At 38.3% G+C, this 21283-nt stretch overlaps 1 protein-coding gene across 14 annotated transcripts in view; it reads left to right on the top strand.

Moving 5' to 3' along the window:
* Positions 1-20864, top strand: part of TNS1 (tensin 1) — a 461144-nt gene extending 440280 nt beyond the window's left edge. For all 14 annotated transcript variants that reach the window (XM_087712547.1, XM_087712575.1, XM_087712556.1 and 11 more), the window contains 6 exons: positions 394-471; positions 10769-10840; positions 11252-11420; positions 11845-11913; positions 13915-13947; positions 15110-20864. In XM_087712547.1, the coding sequence (XP_087568673.1) occupies positions 394-471; positions 10769-10840; positions 11252-11420; positions 11845-11913; positions 13915-13947; positions 15110-15254 (566 nt within the window). In that variant the 3' untranslated portion in view covers positions 15255-20864. The remainder of the gene's footprint in view (positions 1-393; positions 472-10768; positions 10841-11251; positions 11421-11844; positions 11914-13914; positions 13948-15109) is intronic.
* Positions 20865-21283: the final 419 nt, after the last annotated feature.

Here is a 21283-nt window from a genome sequence, read left to right as displayed (position 1 = left end):
ATCATGCAGAATACAGTTGGAGAAATGTGGTTCATAAATATGAAGCTATTATTTTTAGAATGGGTAGCCCTAATAAATTTAAATAAACAAATATCTCAGTTTATATGGTTCATCTATCTTAGTGTTGTGATTGTGGGCTGTGAATATATTCCAAATAAATACATAAACTGCAACCAGATTTTTAAAAAAAGTTTGACACATCAGTGCAACTATCCCCAAACTCTGTTATATATGCTTGGTGGCAAAACCAGGTCATCAAAGTCATACAAAAGGCAATCAGAGTTGAGATTAATTTAATCTCTAGGCGGATGATGTTCCAAAAACAGATGTCATGACAGGATCACATCCTCTGTTACCTTCAATTTTGACCAGATCTCTTTTTTTCCTTTCTAGGTTGCCTCTCTGCTCTGGTGTATCAGCACTCGATGATGCCTCTGGCATTGCCTTGTAAGCTGGTCATTCCTGACAGAGGTAAAGTTCCCCACATTATTACATGGGCATAATATCATTTTATTAGGGACGTGGTGGCTCAGTGGCTAAGATGCTCAACTTGTCGATCAGAAAGGTTGGCAATTCGGCGGTTCGAATCCCTAGCGCCGCGTAACGGAGTGAGCTCTCGTTACTTGTCCCAGCTTCTGCCAACCTAGCAGTTCAAAAGCATGTAAACGTGCAAGTAGAAAAATAGGAACCACTTTTGGTGGGAAGGTAACAGTGTTACGTGCGCTTTTGGCATTTAGTCATGCTGGTCACATGACCACAGAGACATCTTCGGACAGCGCTGGCTCTTCGGTTTTGAAATGGAGATTAGTACCATCCCCTAGAGTCAGGAATGACTAGCACATGTATGTCCGAGGGGAACCTTTATCTTTACCTAATGTCATTTTATAGAGTATTTAATCTTGGCAAGTTCAGGGACACCACCAAGAAAGTTTGAAGTCAACTTTAATTTCAGAAAAATAGAGGCAGCAGCAAGAATATTCTGCAAATGGAGAGGAATGGAGATTAGGTAGAGTGTATCATGTTATGAGTCAGTTGTGTAGCCTTAGGGATTCAGGTACAGAAAGTTTTTTTTATTCCAGAGCTAGCAATCATGCTGCATCCATAGAGGAGGAAAGCAGATGCCAAATACTGTTTCAGCACTATCCACTGCTATAATCTGCTGATTATATATAGGAGGGTACCTGCCAAAATGACAGGGAAAGGATGGGGTGGGGGTGGGGGAGATAATATAATGTGTTATCACTGCAAAACCCATAATTCATTACTTTTCTCCTTGCACCATCATTTCTTTGGTACTTGTATCTCATCCAACCAGTTGTAAATCTTCAAATGCTAACCCAGAAAAAAGGACTGTTCACAAGTTGTACCTTACTCTTGAATAGATTACTCATGCACATTGAGACTTTTCCGTGCATGGAAGCATTTCTATACCCACCTAAACTGAACAATTGGATATTCAGTCATGAAGCTCGTAAGACTCCTCATTCTCTAGTGAAGATTCCTGGGGGTGGCTTATAATAACACAGTTTAGAAAGATCTCATAAGGATTTAGGAGATACTGCAGTGATATTGAAATGTTGGTAAATGGGCACATAGACACAGGTATTATTTATTTTTTATATATAATGTTTTATATCCATTGTAATTAAAAGACCAAAATGGTATACAATAAACGTAATAAAAACAATAGAATATTTTAGTGGGTGATGAAAGAAATGTCCTTCTGGGTTCGGCTCCAAGTGGGGAAAAAGACACTGGAGACATGGAGGCTGCTTGGAAAGATGGTTTATTGTGGACAGGACCACATGGCTTGAGCCCTGAACAGAAAAGGTGATCACATGCTTCAGTGTTGGTGGAGAAGAAGAGAAGGGCTGAGGAAGGGGCTTGGTAGGCTTTTTATAACCTGTTCAGTCCCACTTCTCTGTTTCCTGTTCCTGTGTAATAAATGTATTCTGATTGGTTGTCAGACTCCCATGGGGCCATGCAGGGGCAACTTTCTAGACTGTGTTTTGAATCTAGGTTTGGTTGAGTTCTCAGATGCCATGTGGTCAATTGAGTAAAGGGCCAATATTATCATGCTTTTACTCCCATCCCCCTGGAGCTGCAGTGGAGAAGTCTTTATTATGTAAAGAGACTAGCTTGGCCATCTTAATGGCCCATTAACAGTGGAGATGGGCAGGAAGCTACAGGCAGCTATTCTGTATTTTAAAACATGTTTCTTTCTTTTCACATCCAGAGAAATATTCTGCCTTTTCAATATTTCCTAGGATATTTCATTTTTCTGGGAAAGGGCTGGGTGATAACTTCCTACAATCCCTCCTTTTTTTTCAAAACATGTGAGTGGAACGCACATGTTTTTGACAAAAGATTAAAATTGGTCAGATCAGGGAGACTTAATTCTTCTGATGGAAAGGCATTGAGAGAGACAGCAGAAGGACCTCTTAAGTGGCTCCCAGAGAGCTTTCAACCATGAAGGTCTAGCAACCAGGGCACAATTTCTGGAAAGAAATGTACAGTATACAATTTTCCATGCCAATTAATATCAGATATCACTTTCTGTGAGCTTCCAGACAGGTTTTAAGCAAGCAGTAATCCCAAAATTATTCACAGCCATGCTTCCCCTTTAAGTTACAGGCTGCCCATTTCAAAGGGATGGTTCTTGAACCTGCCCTAGCTCTTATTTTAGTGAGGCCAATTTGAGTTTAGCTAGTGTGCAATCCAGGCTATTTAGTATTTGTAAAATTACACACAATGAGCCTGGGGACTCCTACTCATGAGACCACCAGTGCAACATATCCTGCTTTACTGGGCAGCATGGAGTTTTTTTTGTTTGTCACAGTGAGGGCTTGGGGTTTTTGGGGAGGTCCTCTCTGCTAGCTCTTCAACTGGGGGAATTGCCTGAGGGGAATTGACCCTCCCCCATGGGATTAAAAGGGAGAAATCACTGTTTAGGCTTTTGTGCCGGGGCAAAAATCAACCTAGGAAAAACTTTGTGTGGAGGAGATAGTTTCAATCTAATTCTGAATAGTCTCTCTCTCTCTCTCCCTCTCTCCCTCTCCCTCCCCCCCCCTCTCTCTCTCTCTCTGTGTCTGCTTCTACAATACAGAAAATTCAGACATTTTGGACAAACTTTCCCTCCCACTAGACAGAAATCTAAGGTGTTCAGAACTTGCTGTGCTAGCCATTCGCATTAGGCTTAGCTTGCTGGTAAGAGTGGTCAGTCAGGCTTGGTAGAGTCTGTCCCAGGCTTGGCTAAGTTTTTTCCTCATGTCAGGTTTTATCAGGATGCAATCACCAACAGCCAATTCAAGAGTTATGGTTTGAGCTAGCAGTTCTTTGTTTCTGAGGTGAAGAAAAGAGAGGCCAAGAATACAGTTCTTTACAGATATATCTTTAGTCTCATTTTGGTGGAATCTCACCCATTCTGTCCAAGTATGGAAATCCAAACATTATTCCAGAAGGCAGGTGATGTACCCACTGCCTCTATGATTGAAACACTTTTGCAGTAAGATGAGTAAATTTCCAAAAGGGACAACAACTTGTGTTGCAAACAAACAAACAAAATATCATAGGGCAGAGCATCTTGACTCATAAGCTTTTAAAAATGCACTCAGGTGTAAAAGAGGAAGGGAAAAAGAACAGCTTTTAAAAAAATGCAATTAAAAAAGAGGTACTTTGAGTCAACACTCCAAAATATTAGATTCCATTCAGATGGAAGCAAATTCTCATTAAGTATGTTAAAACATTTACAAATGTAAGCAAAATATCTCAAAATCATTTCTTTTTATATGTTTAATTAAGCATTTTAAACCTCAAAAATTTCCAGAAGAAAAAAATCAAAATTGTATTTAGAGCAGAAAAAGAAATGTAACTGCATAACTTTTATATGCAGATGAAAAGATCACAACAGTGAAAAGTAAAGGTGCAGGAGCAGGTCACCCATTTACTCCAAATTTCTCAGAAGAGAGAAGGAAAAAAAAGTGGTTAAAGTGAGCAGAAAAACTTCACCCCCCTTTAATGACCCAAAAGGAAGGAGGGAAAGAAGGAGAGGGGGTTGCACAGAGGCATTCACATGTATCACTGGGGGCATTTCATACATACACTCATGGTAACTCCCCACCTTTCCGCCTCCTCCAAAGAAAGGGAGGGATTCACGCAGGCACTCACAGGTCTCTGGATCCCTTCACTTATCACTCCCTGGGGCATTGGGGACACACACATTCATACTGCAATCAGACATTCATGCTTGCTCATGCCAACCATTCATAATAAGTATTTCAGGAAGCTTTTTTCACAAGCCACCAAGCTTCATTTTATTTTATTAGAGGATCTCACCCTCCCTTCAGGTTTGGAAATGATAACACACAAGCATACACACACATACCATTAAACAACCTTGCAACTTACTGTTTCTTTATATGAAAGGGAATCAAAGTACATTCACACCAACTTTTACCATCAACATACTCACATTTGCACTGCAATCAGACTGTTTGTGTAAATTAATTTCACATACAAAAATTCAATTTCATTCTTTCTTCATGCAAAGCAGTTATTTCAATTATTTCAGGGAGCTGTACATAAGCCAATGAGCTCCATTTTCTATTATTAAGGGATCTCAACTTCCCTCCAGGTCAGGAAATGATTACACACACACACACACACACACACACACACACACACACACACACACCATGGAACAACACTTTCAGGCCTGGGGGAGGTTCTGTCCCTTTAAATCTTCATTTTTCTTTCCTTGGGGAACATGTGGCCCATTCTCCAAGCATAGGAAAATTCAGAGAGCAGTTTAAATCCTAACTACACTCCCCTTCCCCACAGCTTCAAGCCCAAGCTTATTTATTTTGCTAGCTGGTCAAACATATCATAATCAATTCAACGCCATTCAATTCTACATGTTATTAGTATAGATGCACATCTAAGAATTTTTTAACAGACATTACATCAAATTAATCAAGTCCAATTACCTAGGTCTTCCCATTCAGACAGGATTTACCTTATTACCTGCTAATTTTCTTACTTTTGCTCAAAGTTATACCCGTTGTTCTATCTCCTTAAGCACTAGATTGTTAATACCTGTCTCTGCCCTGGGGTGTTCCGTTTCTATCTACCTGCGCTGGCATATTTTTAAAGATCAAGATTTATAGAGACAATGTATAGAGATGTTTGTCCACACATTGTTTGCATTGGCCAGGGTTCTAGGTTGAATCTCCCAGCGGAGCGCTGGCATATTTTTAAAGATCCAAACTCTTAGCTCTCCCAGCAATCGCTGGCATAGTTTTAAAGCCCAAGATGTATAGAGACTTTCATTAACACATCGTTTGTATTTGGGTGGGGCTCGAGCTCTACTTTTCTTTTTAAAGACAACTATTACTGCTGCAACAGCTTTCTAACATATCCCTGTGGACTCCTTAGTCACTTTGGGGAAGAAACTCAGGTAGAACTTCTCTTCATTTCATCTGATGATGGCCAGAAAATCAGCAAATTTGTTGACAAAATCTAAATCAAAACTGTCTTCTGTAGGCCAGGTTTCTACTTTAGGATAGAATAGAGTAGGTTGGTCAGATAGATGTGCAGAGGGTTTTTATTCAGGTTGAAGGCAAATCTTTAGTAGGAATTTCCTTCATCTCATACATGCACACACAAGGCAACACTCTCCTCCTCCTCCCCAAAAGGAAAAAAAAATCTATACTCACTTGAAGAGTACAATCTTCCAGGACTGAAAGATATGAAAACAAGGTTCCTTCCCCCACAGAAAAGGCATTGTTGGGGGATTAGATGTAAGGGAGGGGCATGGGGGTGGGTAGAATGCTTGCAGGCAGAGTTTAAAAAAAAGTAAAATCATCAGTTACTAAACAGATAAACTGGTAACATTATGGAGATATCACGGATGAGAAATGGGGTCTGGATTCACATGCTTCAGGAAAGAAATAAACAGGTAACATAATTTAAACACGCAATAAATGCAAGGATGAAACTTTTCTTGTAAATGAACTTAAAACATTTCCTGGGTTGTTACTTTAAGGCATAGGGAAGGAAGGAAGGAAGAAGAAAAAATACTTCTCCTTACTCTGTTTCTGTTGGCCAAACAGACACAAAATAAAGACTACCATCCCTTCACTCAGTTTTCTGGGCCTAACAAAGGCAATTTCTGCCAGTTTACTCTTTTCTTTCTTTGAACACTTTAAAATTCTTGTCTTTTGGATTGGAGACATCTTAGTTACAATTACCTTGAGGGTGCACAAAGACTTAGACACACATTTCCACAAGGACAAGGAGAAAATAAGAGGGGGAAAAAGGAGAACTCTCAGGATTATACATCCTAATCATTCCCAGCACAAATCTCTTAAATTAGGAAAGGCACAAATCTTAACAAACAAACCACGTAGTTGCATAGAAGACAGAGAAATAGACAAACAGACAAGAGAAAAAAAAAACCCCCCAACATTTTTGCCTTTTCTTTTAAGTACCTTTATGTAGCCAAATTAGTTTTCCTGTATTATCTTTCAGCAAAGCCCATTTCTCACACAATTTCCTTGCTCTCAGCCAAAATCTTGGCATCTAAGGAAATCTCCGAGGGCACTTTTGGCCACCCATGAGCTAAAGCTTCCCATGACCCTTTACATGCAGGGCTCACTTTGGCCTAGCCAGGTGTCACCCACCGTAAGTTTCAGAAAAAAAAGATTCTGGAAAGGACTTCGATTCCTTCACGAAGTATTCGGCCCCTTTCTCTTGGGGAATCACCTGGGTTTTGAGGATCAAAAAAGTTATCCTTGAGGACCTCTGCCCTTCTGTACGTAGTACCAGGCACCTTAACTCTTTACACACAATGGGCCTTTGCTTCTTCTTCTTTTCTTTTTTTTGCTTTCACAGGACAAAAGCAACAACAACCATTCACTTTTCCATTTTCACACACACTCTCCTTTCCATAAGAGAAGGTCCTGTGCTCTCGCCTGACCCTAATACTTTCCAGGCTCTCTTGATAAAACACACAGAGGAACCAAGATCCAGCTGTGATCAGGAGAAGGATCCGACACATGCAGGCATACGCACATTTCCCATGCTTTGCCATGCTTTAAAAATAAATTTTAGAGAATTAAAATTTAGAGGTACTCACTTTCTTTACAGGCAGCCTTTGAACTCAAACTCAAAACCCCTTTAAAATCTAGATCCAAATGTTTAAGGCCAAGATAAAGTCCACCCACAGACTCAATGGGGTCTGTGCCGGCATGGGGGGGGGGCTTACCTGGGCCATATCCATTGATTAGGCTAGCTTGGAGTCCCATCTGTGGGTCGCCAATTGATGAAAGAAATGTCCTTCTGGGTTCGGCTCCAAGTGGGGAAAAAGACACTGGAGACATGGAGGCTGCTTGGAAAGATGGTTTATTGTGGACAGGACCACATGGCTTGAGCCCTGAACAGAAAAGGTGATCACATGCTTCAGTGTTGGTGGAGAAGAAGAGAAGGGCTGAGGAAGGGGCTTGGTAGGCTTTTTATAACCTGTTCAGTCCCACTTCTCTGTTTCCTGTTCCTGTGTAATAAATGTATTCTGATTGGTTGTCAGACTCCCATGGGGCCATGCAGGGGCAACTTTCTCAGATGCCATGTGGTCAATTGAGTAAAGGGCCAATATTATCATGCTTTTACTCCCATCCCCCTGGAGCTGCAGTGGAGAAGTCTTTATTATGTAAAGAGACTAGCTTGGCCATCTTAATGGCCCATTAACAGTGGGGATGGGCAGGAAGCTACAGGCAGCTATTCTGTATTTTAAAACATGTTTCTTTCTTTTCACATCCAGAGAAATATTCTGCCTTTTCAATATTTCCTAGGATATTTCATTTTTCTGGGAAAGGGCTGGGTGAAACTTCCTACAGGGGAAAATGGAAATAACAAAAATAAACATTGCGGCAGCTGATCATATTGGGACAAATAATTCAATTTCTAATGAAAATATTTGGCATTTCGCTTGGGAGTTTGTTTCACAGAGCATGTCTCAGTCAACAGAATTCTCACCACTGCACTACAACTCAAGAATATAATTAATCTGTGGTAAAGGCAGGGAGATCTCTTCTCTAGATACAGTGACACAGAAAACTTCTTTGAAATTCCTACTTGGGTCAAGATGACCCAATTAGAAATCCCAAAATCCCTTTTCTTCAAACAGACATCAGCCTTTAATCAGATGATTAAGGGAGTACACAAATGTTCCATATGTTAATCTTTCCCCAAGTTCAAGCACTCTCAGCAAGAAATACATTGGGGATTGCTGATTTATAATGAGGGAGGAGAAGATAAGAATCTCTCCCTATTTTATTAAAGCATTAGCAATTGTCATATCTTCCGTAAACAAATTCTACTGGCACATAGTTAATTGAAAGCCAGATATATTTTTAGTCCATAACAGTTGGGTGGTATTTTTGTGGCATTCGTGTACATTCCCCCCCCCCCCCCGTATAGGCTTTAAGAGCCATTAAAATATGATATTTTGGGACTTCCAGAGGAGGTCAGAGATCAGGGGAATGAAGAAGAATTAAGAAAAGCAATAAAAACTAAGGAACTGTCTGTAAAGTACTTTCTTCTTCTTCTTCCAAAAAACAGCTGGAGTTTGTTTTTTCCTTGAAGACTTTTCGCTTCTCATCCAAGAAGCTTCTTCAGCTCTGGAAGATGGAAGGATTTATATTCCTTGCAGTCATCTTCTACTTAACATTCTTTTGAGAGTCATTGCAGTCACTTAAAGGTTTATCTGTGCTCTCAGGGCCACCTGAATAATGCAAATGTGTGTGGAACCTTGTTGGAACTGCTGAAAGGATTGTATTGTAAACAGGACATAGGTGGCATGTATCCTCCCCACCCTTTCTGTGGAAAGAGAGCTGTTCAGTATTTAATGTTGATGGTCTTTTTAACTCATCTTTCAAACCAGTGGTCCTCTCTGAGTCAGTCAATATAAACAGATTTATTTTGGCTATCCTATCTATTGCAAGTCATAGTAAAAGCCCTTCTCTGAGAGAAATGGATGGTTAAGAAGTATATTAAAATAAAATAATAAAATAAAACACAACAAAACAATAAAATAATTAAATTAAATTAAATTAAAATAATATAATACAGTAGAACCTCTGGTCACAAACGCTTCTGACCATGACCAAATCGCGTTCCGATAAAAAAATTCACTTTTTTTTTTGCGCGGCCAATTTCCCCTTCTGTGCCATTTTTTGTAAGAGCCAAATTTCCAAAATTAGGTTCAGGTCATGGCCAAATTGGGTTACGACCAAAGATATGGAATGAATTATGGTCATGACCAGAGGTTCTACTGTAAATTGTAAATGATTATTTTTAGAAATTGAACAGTAGAGGGTGCTAGAGATTTTAAGGAGAAGAGAAAAACATTCAAGCTTCCTCTTGATGTCATTTAATACTGGGACTTAACAATGGAAATACAAAACTTTGTAGTTATAACATCAGATATATTAAAGGATAACTTTAAGGAATGGAGTCCAAAATTATTGGTACAATATCAACACTGTCAGTAATAAAGTTTTCTTTCTCTGTATAGATTATGTTTAAAATGTTCAGCTCCAAAACTGAGAAAGACTTGCCGAGGTTCTTCTGAACAGTTTCCTTTATTGAGCCCTATCTATAGACAGAAATCTTGCCAAGCTAAAGCAAACTATTTGCATTATTAATGTTACACTCTGAGAACGCCTAGGTAGGGGCTGCATTATTTTTTTCTCGCAACAAAACTAAATCTAAACTTTATTGTTTCTTGCTCCTCTGGAATGCAGTTCCTCCTTCCTGGAAATCCGTGTTACATTCCCCCATAAAAAGTTGTTAATGAAAGAATGACAGATGCGGAACAAATCTTAACTAAAAAGGCAGAGAAAGTACAGAGTGTGGAACCATAAATGACAGGCCAAGAGAATGATTTGGAAAAGGATGCTTTTGTGTACAAAAGAAACTGGTTGAACTTTTAAAAATCCAAAGAGTACAAATGATAAATTAAAAGAGTGACTGGAAAATGTGTTCTTATTTCACCTACATTCCATCGAAAAAGAACTTGAAGAAACTTTGTAATGAGATAAAGAATTGAAGAGAAATCAAATTCTGCAACAATATTTGATGGAATGTTTGAATTAAAATTTAAGACTGTTAAAAGTAAAAGAAAGGAGCATAAAGTTGGCTTTAAAAGCTCAAAATAAGACATATTTTGCAATAATCTGGCAACTATTAATAAACTTTCTGTTGACAGCAGAACTGAAAAGATGGTGTTTTATGGATTTATTTATAGATGAGGCATCTGATATGGGATAAAGAGCTATTGTTTAATTTTATAGAGAGTTAAGGATTATTAAATTTGTATATACTTGTGAAGAAAGTTGGAAGTGACTATATTTCTTTTCTTTTTCTTTATTATATTCTTTTTCTTTTTCCTGTGCTTTTTATTTTTTCTTTGCATTATCTTCTATTTCGCTAAGTGTAGTTTGTATTAATTTTTACTACTGTAATTGAAATTAATAAAAAATAAAAAATTAATAGCAATTATATTTAAATATACTGTCTTTGGATCCCTGCATTGTAAATCAAGACATTCCCTTTTAAAATTAATTTAGTTGTCACCATTTTATTCAGTTCCAGAAATATGAAATGAAAATGAGTGTTCTACATAAATATAGATTGTTAGACAATCCAGAAAAATGATATACTATAGATGTCTATTTATAGACAATAATCCACTCTGTGTTTTTATTTGAAGATCCTATGGACGAAACAAAAGAAAGAGCATCATCCAGCAGCTCAGCAACTGATTTGCTCAAACAGGGAGCAGGTGAGCGATTTAAGATTACATTTTGAATGAACTGAAATGAAAATCAAAGGCACCCTAAATGATTAGGATGTTAGCTTATTGCGGAGAATTTGCGGGTTCAAACTCATATAAAGCCAAGAAAGCTCACTGAATCACTAAGTTAGCCGCTTAATCTGAGCCCAGTTACTTCATGGAGCTGTCTTTGAGGGTAGAATTGAATTTCTGATTTAGATTTATTCTGACTAGTGTGAGTCTTGTGTTAAACTTACCCATCACAAACTGTTTCTGATTCTGACATTGAAAAAAATGGAAATAATGTGAAATGCGGTCAAGTACTAAGTTCTTACTATATATATATATATATATTTGTACTTATTCTTCATTCTACCATACCAAAAATGTTGGCCTCAATTTCCCTCTTTTCTCCCACAGCCTGCAATGTGCTGTTTATAAACTCAGTGGAAATGGAATCATTAACAGGCCCTCAGGCCATCGCCAAAGCAATCACTGAGACACTGGCTGCGGATATCCCTCCCTCTGCTACTATTGTCCACTTCAAAGTCTCCACACAAGGCATCACCTTGACAGACAACCAGAGGAAGTAAGGGAACAGGATGGAGGGTCGGGGTTTTGAGAAGCCTGAGTGCATCCAAAACTAGTATCTTCTTAATGACAAGTTCCTCAACACATTCTTCATTTCACTACAATATTTATTAGCATCATGTTGCAGAGTTCTTTATGGCCACATTGAGTGAAATAATAATATGTGCAAGGTATCAAAAAAGGTCAGGACATTTTGAACAAATCAAATCTCTACCAGGAGGATTTCATCAGCTTTGGATGTTAAAAATCTGGAGCCCATCCAGGCCGTACAGTACTGTGACTTCCTGCCATCTTATCAGAACTTTCTCTTGCTCATGTAGATGAGCTGCCTTGGGGTGGTTTAGTTATCTGTGTGCACAGATTCACTTTCCTTCCACTTCAAATGGCTGTAGAATTAATGCTTACTCCCATTTCTGTTTCAGGCTGTTCTTCAGACGACATTACCCTATCGTTACTGTCACCTTTTGTGATGTGGACCCACAGGACAGAAAGTAAGTGAAGCTGTTTGCTAAATTCTTATGTAAACTCAAGCAATAAAACTCCTGGAATCAGTATGTATGTAGATATGGGCATATTTTTATTCTCTATGTCTTATCTTTAAAGAGTTTTAATCAGAGTTTAACACTTGAAACAGCAACATTAAAAGAGGAAGTAAAATTCATCATGAATGAAAAAGAAAGTGTTTTGGTGTACCGTATGTTTTGGAGTATAAGACGCACCTTTTTCCCACAAAAAAGAGGCTGAAAATCTGGGTGTGTCTTATGGACTGAACACAGCATTTTTTGCCTCCTGAAACCCCACCCCCTTCACCAGAATGGCCATGCATAGCTTGTAGGAAGCTTTCAGAGAGCTCCTGGGGGCAGGGGAGGGCAGAAATGAGCAAAAATTGGCCTGATTTTTGCTCAATTTTGACCATCCCCCATCCCCCAGGAACACTCTATAAGCTTCCTAAAGGCTATCCAAGCCCCTTTTTTTTGACAGAAAACAGGCCCATTTTCACAAAAAATGAGCTGTTTTTTGCTCGTTTTTGCCCCCCCCCAATTCCCCCAGGAGCACTGTGCAAGCCTCCTAAGGGCTATTCAGGGCCCTTTTTTGGAAAAGAAACGGGCCCATTTTCGTTTGGGGGATGTTTGCAGAGTTCAAAAACCTTTTTATTTATTTATTTGCCTCTTCAAAACCTTGGTCCATCTTATACTCCGAAAAATACGGTATTTAAAAGCTAGTGGAGATGGAACCAATTAAAATCTCTTTAAGATATTTTACAATCAAAAAGCCACCTCTAAAAAGACCTTGCCACTTCTGGATTGGGAAGAATGCCTCTAATTCATTGAAGAAACATCTTCATTCATGGGGTTAATATGTGGAGTACTTGGTGCTCTCTGAGTTTGCTGGTTTTCTTGCAGACATTTCATTACCTGAACTAGGTAACATCATTAATGCTGGTGTCATCTAGTTTAGGTAATAAAAGGTCTGCAAGAAAACAAGCAACTTCTGAGAGGACCAAGGACCCCTCATTTCAAGTCTGAGCTGAAAATATTTTCCTTTATTGGGTTAATATGTATTTAAAATTATCTAATTTATACTAATACCAGACCTTCTGTACATATCAAGTCCTCACTATGAGCAGCAGTTTCTACCTGAACATATTGAGAGATGGAAATGACAAGACATATAAGAATGAATAAAAACCATTGGCTGGAATGGAAAGATAAGAACACATAATGGGGGAAAATGGGAAATTGCCCAGGGTTCTTAGAATCCTATTTTCATTTCTGGTCTTGAAAGGAACTAATCATTCTTGCGGACTCTTTGTTTCTGTGTTTGAGCACAAACCTCTGTAATTAAACATCTGTTCCCCTATGTTGCTACTGCCAGATCTCTTTGATTTCCAAGAAATGAGATTGTTCCATGTTGAAGCAAATATGCAGGAAATTATCAACAGCAGTGGAGATTTACAGATGTCTCCCACAACTTGTTCTGCAGAGAACTAAATTGCCAATGAAGAACAGAGAATTGTTCATCTGTTTCTTTGCAAAATAATGAAAACTCAGTTTGAGATCAAATGCACTTAAAATGCTGACTTTTACTCATGATAGGTCAGTGAAGTTGCAAATGTGAAAAAAAATACACGATTGTTCATTTATTTTTTAATTGTCACTAAGCACTGTAGTGAAATTTCAGGGTTGAATTTCAGAATATTTCTAAAAGTCAGATCATGATACTTTTTAAAGCAACAGATAATTTCTCAGAATAGTTAAGGAACAAGATTTTCAAACTATAGGGAATTATAGAAGGATTCTGTTCCCTTTCCTAGTTGTTGTAGGCATTTATTTACAGAAGAAAGGCTCTATTGTCAATGAATCAGTGGAATTCCATTCAGAGCTTCCTAATCTCTTAGCTACAACCTGTATTTAACTCGCCATTTTAAAAAAAAGTATTAAATTTTCCTCAGTGTAAAAGTTAAATAGGGTTTTTTGTTTGTTTCTCCTCAGGTGGACTAAATCAGAATCTGGTGGTGCTGCCAAGTAAGTTGTTACTTTGATTAATGTCAAAATTAGGAAATATTTTTTACACACACACACACACACACACACACACACACACACACACACACACACACCCCATAGGACAGGGGATTGTTCTCGTAGTCCTTAAATCTACCAAAACTTTAAGAGATGCTTTCAAAGACATTGACCTAGCCTAAGAAAGAATGTAGAGCTAAATTAAGTAATTTTGGCCTGAATTGTTATCTTTACAATCCAAATATGCCTTCCTAACTCTGACCTCTCAGAAGCCTGTGGTCATGAAAAATCAAACTGCTTAGTTTTTAAGTTTCATTCGATTTATTTTCCCGTTGGACCTAAGGATCACAGTACAAAGTTGGTGACCTCTAGTTGCTGTTGATTTTCTCAGAAATTCTTGACTAAAGGGAGGTCTCTTTCTTAGCAAAACTGCTTATACAGTTAGGACATACTTTTCTTCTGTGGCCCATAAACCATCCTGTTAAGCCATCTTCAATTGTTCTTGATAACATATTCATATTTTATAAGCTGAGGTGGTGCAGTGGTTAGAGTGCAGTACTGCAGTCTACTTTTACTGATTGCCAGTAGCCTGCAATTGGGCAGTTCTATTTTCACCAGGCTCAAGGTTGACTCTGCCTTCCGCCTTTCTGAGGTGGATAAAATGAGGACTCAAGATTGTTGGGGGCCATATGCTGACTCTGTAAACTGCTTAGAGAGGGCTGTAAAGCCTAAGTGCTATTTGCTATATAACCACATAGTGGAATTAGCTGCCTATCATAATGTGAAGGAAATTTATAACTTCGGGTAGATAGCTCAGAGTTAATTAATTCTGTATGAATATTCTAAAGAAAACCCTTCTGGTTGAATTCTCTGTTTCCTGTGAATTCTCAGGATTGCTTGGATTTCATTTATTGTTCACTTAACAAAAATATATAATACACATAATATTTACAGTGGGAAATTTTAATTAGAATAATAGCAATATAAAGCACGTATTAATTAGCAGTTATTTCTCTTGAGTCCCTGTGCATTTCAAGTGGCATGGTAGAAGGAATATCAAGAGTTTTACTTGATAAAGTAGGGTAGTGATCACAGGGAGCAGTGGGCAATTCCTGTCTTCTCTGGCATGATTTTATCACTCCTTAATTTCTTTGTCATCTTGCAGACTCTTTGGCTTCGTGGCTAGGAAACAAGGCAGTACGACGGACAACGTTTGCCACCTCTTTGCTGAGCTGGACCCAGATCAGCCAGCGGCTGCCATTGTCAATTTTGTTTCCAGAGTTATGCTTGGCTCCTCTCACAAGAGATGAACTGTGGCTTCCCCTTTGCAGGGGGCTTCTTGCCCTTGAATTTTGACAAAGGACTTGGAGTTGTTCCGAGAAGTAGTGTGAGGAAGTGCATCGTGAAGGAGTGATGTGAACTGATGGGGTGGGAAGGGGAAGGTTTATATATATATATAAAAGTGATCTGAATTGTTGGAAGGCTGAAACCAACCAAACACATGTATGTAGCAGAGACCAAGGAACTGACACCATTGTCTTTCCCTGCCAAGATCAAGAGATGGAAATAATTTTGGCTTTTGGATCAGCACAAAAATCAGAGAATTCAGTCCCACAGGCCAAAGTATGAATCTTAGTAACTTTGTGGGATAGGCCTATCTAGTAGTTGCTTGTTTAGAAAATAAGGCAAAAATGAAACCGACTCCAATATCCATGACTATATGAGCTTCAGGAAATAATATCCAGAGAGATGCTAAAATCATTTTAAAAAGCAAATGCTCCCAGTTCAACTACTGCTGAAAGTATGAAATATGTCTGTATGAGTGTGTGTGCACATGCATGTGGTCTGTCTGTGATATGCACATATTTTAGTATTTAACATGAGGCTTTACTCTTGAGGCTTCTTGCCTCTGATGGCGATTCAGAACATGTATCTCATTCCCCAGAGGTCACAGCCCTCTGTAACCTGGGAAATAAACTTACAAACAACAGTTAGCAGTACGAGAATTGCAGTGCAAGCAGAAAGTATTTATTTTAACCAGTAGTCACACTCATCCCCACATGCATGTGCACCTACCAATCTGTACAAAAGAGTTTCAAAGCTGAGAATCTCTTTTTCAATAATAGTTTGTGGAGCATGCTAGCCAAAGCAAAATATGCTAGTATTCTGTCAGAGTCTATGCAATGGGACTCAGAATAAATTGTCTGAAGAATCTCTTTCCCGGAAATGTTAAAACACTAGGAGTTGGGGAATGCCCTTCCTTTTGAGTTTAGGATAAAAACAGTTCTGACCAAGCTTATCCTTTGGGAGACATACACGTTGTTTTGGAAGTTGCATGGAAATAGAGCAAAGGCAAGATGAATAATCCAATAATTGGGAGGGGGTGGGAATTCTTTTTTTTGAAGCCATGAAGAATAACCATTATAAAGACTTACCCTGTTAATGGCTCTAGCTGTTTCAGAAAGACAGTGGCCATATGGAGATTCAGTATGTAGCAAAATTAGCTCATTATTTTTGCATTATTAAGCTTTATTTTTGCTTCTGGGGGCATCAACCAGTAGATTTTTGCACTGACCTGCTAATAATGTTACATTAGATTGACATTTATTATAAAAAGGGAGACTGTTCATTTATGTTGCATATCATTTCATGCAAAGCAACTTCATATCCTTTTCAAAGTAAATGAGAAAAATGTAGCAGTTGCAGAAAAATTGTATTTTCTTATATTTAACACCATGGTTGAATCCTTCTACTAGAATGATTTTTGCCATTTCTAATGGAGGCCACATATATACTATTTGTAAACTGTTCATGCTTGGTATCTATCAAGGAGAGAATGAATAATGTGGATTGATCTATCACATAGAATTTCCATAATGTAATGAGAATTTCTCACTATCTTCCCAAACTTCTGCAATTGGCAATTTTTAGATTTAAAGATGTGCTGAATAGATAACAAGAAGCTTTTTCTATCATCCATTCTGCCTATGGGTTTATTGTGAAGTTTTCAATATTAGGCTAGATTCAAGAAAGCCACCGTTGTTTTGCAATATAGCAACTCACCCAAACTGGTTCAAAAACCACATGCATGGAAATAATATGAAACATTCTACCCCAGATTCTATTAATAACCTAAAACCTATAAAATTTTGTTCACTGCTACTGAAATGGCAGGTGCAATTCAACAATATGTAATTGAAATCATTGGAAAGCAATTGTTGACCAAAATGCTATATAGCAAGGTGGACCTAAGTCTTCGCAGGTCTCCAACACCACTGATGTCCCCCGACACAATTCAGTGGCCTCCACTAGAAACCATGAATGGAAGTTGGTCTCTCCATCAATTTTGTTCTAGCACAAATAGTGAAGAACAGAAATATTTTTGGGATGGAGACCATGTTGATGAGACCCTTCATACAAACTCATGCAGTATTCATTAAAAATCAGTACGACAACTTGCAAGACATACAGTCACCTAAATTCCCCTGGCATTTTCATTGCCTTCTTATATAATATATATGTATGTATGTATGTATGTATGTATGTATGTATGTATGTATGTATGTAAGTATGTATGAAATATACTGACAAAATAATGTAAGCTAATCAATATTTTTTTTTCTAAAAAAAATGAAATTTACACAAAGTATTTATTTTTTTGTTTTGGGCCCTGTTGCTTTTATTTTTTAGCTTTGATTTTTGCAGCTCCCTTAATTTCTCCTACTCTGTAGAATATTCTCTGTGTGACTAACCTGTCACCTCCAGATGCACTAGGATTCCCCCCCCTCCCTAAAATTCTGGGATTCTTGGTCCTAATATATCTGGAAAATACCAGGTCGGGGGAGTGGTGACAGTATAAATTTTTCATTTTGTTAATGTGATTATCCTGAGCAAAGTGTCAAAACACGAGGTCAGTTTCATCTTCTGAATGCTGTAAAAGCAGCACCTTCTAATTTTATGCCCCAGGGCAATGTCATTATGCAATGTTCCTTATCCACCCCCCTTTGTTCATCCTCTGCCTGAGCAAATGAGCACGAATGCATTTTTACTTTATTGCTGAATGATGTGAGGGGTAACGGTGCACGTATGTGTGAAAGTGTGCGAAGAGATATTCATTTCTGGATATTGTTGTATAAAGCATGAGTTTTGCAATGGAGAATTGTTGAGACAGGTACTTGGATGGAGTGGGAACATCAGTTTTTGGCATCATCATCATCCAGGCTCCAAGCCCCATCCCTAGCCAGATGGGATACTGGAGACTGTGAGATTTATTCTTTATGTTTGTTCTAAATGTCTCCTTCTGAAAAATTCAAGCAAGATGATTCCCCCCCCCCCTGCCTCACCTGCAACTGTCTCACCCTGCCATTAACCAATTAGAAAACGACTGTGTCTATATAGATATATAAATATTATAAATATATATATTTTTTGAAAGTTTCTATTTTTCAGATTTCATTTTTTCCCCATTGCTTTCAAAATTGTCCCCGTACTCAGTGCTTGCTACCTTGTCACAGGAAAAGTATATTGAAAGTTAATGGTTCATGCCTTTTTTTGACACTCAGATGAACAGTAAGTTGATATAAGTATCCACTAGTCACATATCAGTAAATACATTGATAGGCACATGCATGTGAACAAAATATCTGCTTCCAGCCATGCCTTGCGCACTGTTCCTGTACTAACTCACAAGCTAAAGATGGAAAGTTTCTCTTTTTAGCCTACTTGCTAAGGCAAAGCCTAATCACATTATATAGCTTGTTGCTTGTCCAGCTTGTATCAAGACAGTGCTGCGTTTTAGGAATAAACTTGTACTTATGTAGATCACCTTCCTGGCCCTTCTCTCAGTCAGGGTTCTTAAAGTGTATGTGAGGCAGAACACCCAAAAGGACAGTTTCTAGAAAAAAATGGGAAATTTGACTCACCTCTAAATGCTACGATTTTTTTGCATATGTTGGTTGGGTCGGAAAATGATGACTTTAATAAACTTTCCTCAAGTGGCATGTTGAGCTATTCCCGTAATGTGTGAGGATGTAGACTAAAGACTAAAAACTCAACCCTTCATAAGAACTGAAAAGGGCAACTAGTTTTCATTTTATTGCCACAACTTTGGTTTTATCTCCTCTTTTTCTAGAATCTCTAATAGAAGGTTGTTAGGCTAACCCATTTTCCATTAACCTGATGTCGTCTCAATGGGACTATAAGTCCCAGAATTTCCAATTAGCCTATGGGTTAATGTGATCAAGGAGTTCTAAGAGTGCCCAAACCACACTAGCTAGTGAGCAGCCAATTGAGAAAGGCTGGTCTAATTCATGTGCCTTATTCACTGGTTCATCTAATGATTTGCTCCAGATGTGAGTGAATGACTGGCTATATCAATCTTCTTCTTTTTTTGGACTTAATCACAAATCCAACTTTATCAGTGGCACAAAGAAAATTTTGTGATGCAGGGCAGACAGCCTCTGGTTCAGGCTCATTTACTTTGCCTTTCTTGAGCTTCAAACCCTGAGAGAGCTGTTGTTTGATTCTGAGATTTTAGGGATATCAGCAAGCAGGCTTTTCTCTGGAAAAAAAACCCCTCCATTCATGTCCAACGCCTGGGACTCAGGTCTAATGTAATTTTAGCACATGTATGTTATGTAATGATTTAGAAGATGTTGGATTTTATACAGAATGCACTCAAAGCACCCTCTGCGCACAGAGTATTACATAATCTTGCCAAAGAAACCTATTTGAAATGCACTTTTCTTCGTTGTACATTTATTCTGTGTGGCTCTGCCCTCCCCCCCCCCATTTTAAAAACTCTTTTGTTTAAACTGTGTTTGCTAGTGCATTTTCCTCTAGCAATTTCTGAAATTTTGTCTTGGAATAATTGGGTGATATAGCTAATTGTATATGTAGCTTGATATTTAAAGAAAGTTCCTGAGCAGTAAAACAGCCAAATTATATTGCATTTGTGAGAGAGAGAGCAGGAGGTAAGCCATTATAAACTCACCGACCTTAAACTACAACATTACTTCCCTTCGGGCTATTGTATGAAACTCTCACAGTGGTTTGTTTAAATCTCATGTCTAAAAGTAGCTATTTTCTAAATTTCCTTCTCAGCAGCATTAATAAATAAAATCTGACAAATAAATAACATTTAAGCAGGCCCAGGCTTATTAATAACACAGCATCTTCGTTTAACTGGGACAGAACGTCAGCAGACCGAAGAGTGCTCAGGAGTATTGTCTCTTCTCAGTCTCCCCTCTTGCCACTATGTCCTCCTGTTGTCATTAGATGTATCCTCAGTGTCAATATGGAAGAAAAACAATGTCCTGATTTGTCAGTATAGATTAAAGAAGCCACCATCTTGTCCTTTCTCATTAGCAGCAAATTGGTCTTGGATTAGCATAATGTTAGAGTCAAGAATGTGCCTTTTGGGCAGACATTGGCCCAAATGATTAAAAAAAAAACCCAGCCACATTGGACCAATAGCCCAACAGGCAGCTTATATATCTGTTTCCATCTGCAGTTAAAGTGAATGCACTGGAGAAACAAATGGGAAGAGGAAACAGGACTGAGTTACATCTTCTGGCAGTAATTAGTTTGAATAGTTCATAAAAGGTTGATTCGAAACAGGCTCTATTCAAGTTATTTTTGTGCTGTGTATTTAAGAAATATTTGGCAAAAGAGCAAGCTGGTGATAAGACGTATCCTGCTAAATTTCAGGGCAAATGTTACACTGACTTCATGGAATATCTATGTAAGGCACACTGAAAAGTAATCTGAAATACTAGCTTTTGATCTGTTGCCCTCTGCCATTTTTCACTATTAATAGCAAGACTATCTCTTCGCTAACATGATCAAGGACCACTGCTGGACCTTTCTTCTATGCATTAAATGAAGTGGTTTAAACAAATAAACACACAATTATATTATCAGCATTCTTGCCATTCTTGGGTAGTGTCTTCTATATTAATCATGCATAGTTATCTAGAAAGCTGCAGGACTTTTGCTGGATGTCTTGAAATATTGGCTGGACATCCTTTTGATAAGGATTTCTTTTTCTGAATTTCCTGATTTGAACAGGAAGTTAAAACAAATGGCTCGAAGCTTCTCCAACTTGACTTCTAATAGCATGAAACAGGTGGGATGTGAGTTATCACCCCTTTCATCATGTTTCCAGAACTAGTAATTTTTATTCCAATGGATGTACTGCAAAATAATAGCACTTCAAAATCAATGGTGTGATCCAAAGAGAACCTTGGCCACCTTGGCCACATGGCCATTGTCCACCTATGTGCCATGGTGGCACAGTGGTTAGAGTACAGTACTGCAAGCTACTTCTGCTGACTGCCAG

This window comes from Thamnophis sirtalis, unplaced genomic scaffold, assembly GCF_051295495.1.
Source record: "Thamnophis sirtalis isolate CommonGarterSnake01/CBP01778 unplaced genomic scaffold, rThaSir2_p1.2 scaffold_1, whole genome shotgun sequence".
In the NCBI taxonomy this organism is placed as follows: Eukaryota; Metazoa; Chordata; class Lepidosauria; order Squamata; family Natricidae; genus Thamnophis; species Thamnophis sirtalis.
Note: the sequence above shows the minus strand (reverse complement) of the source record. Positions and strands in the feature narration are given on the sequence as shown.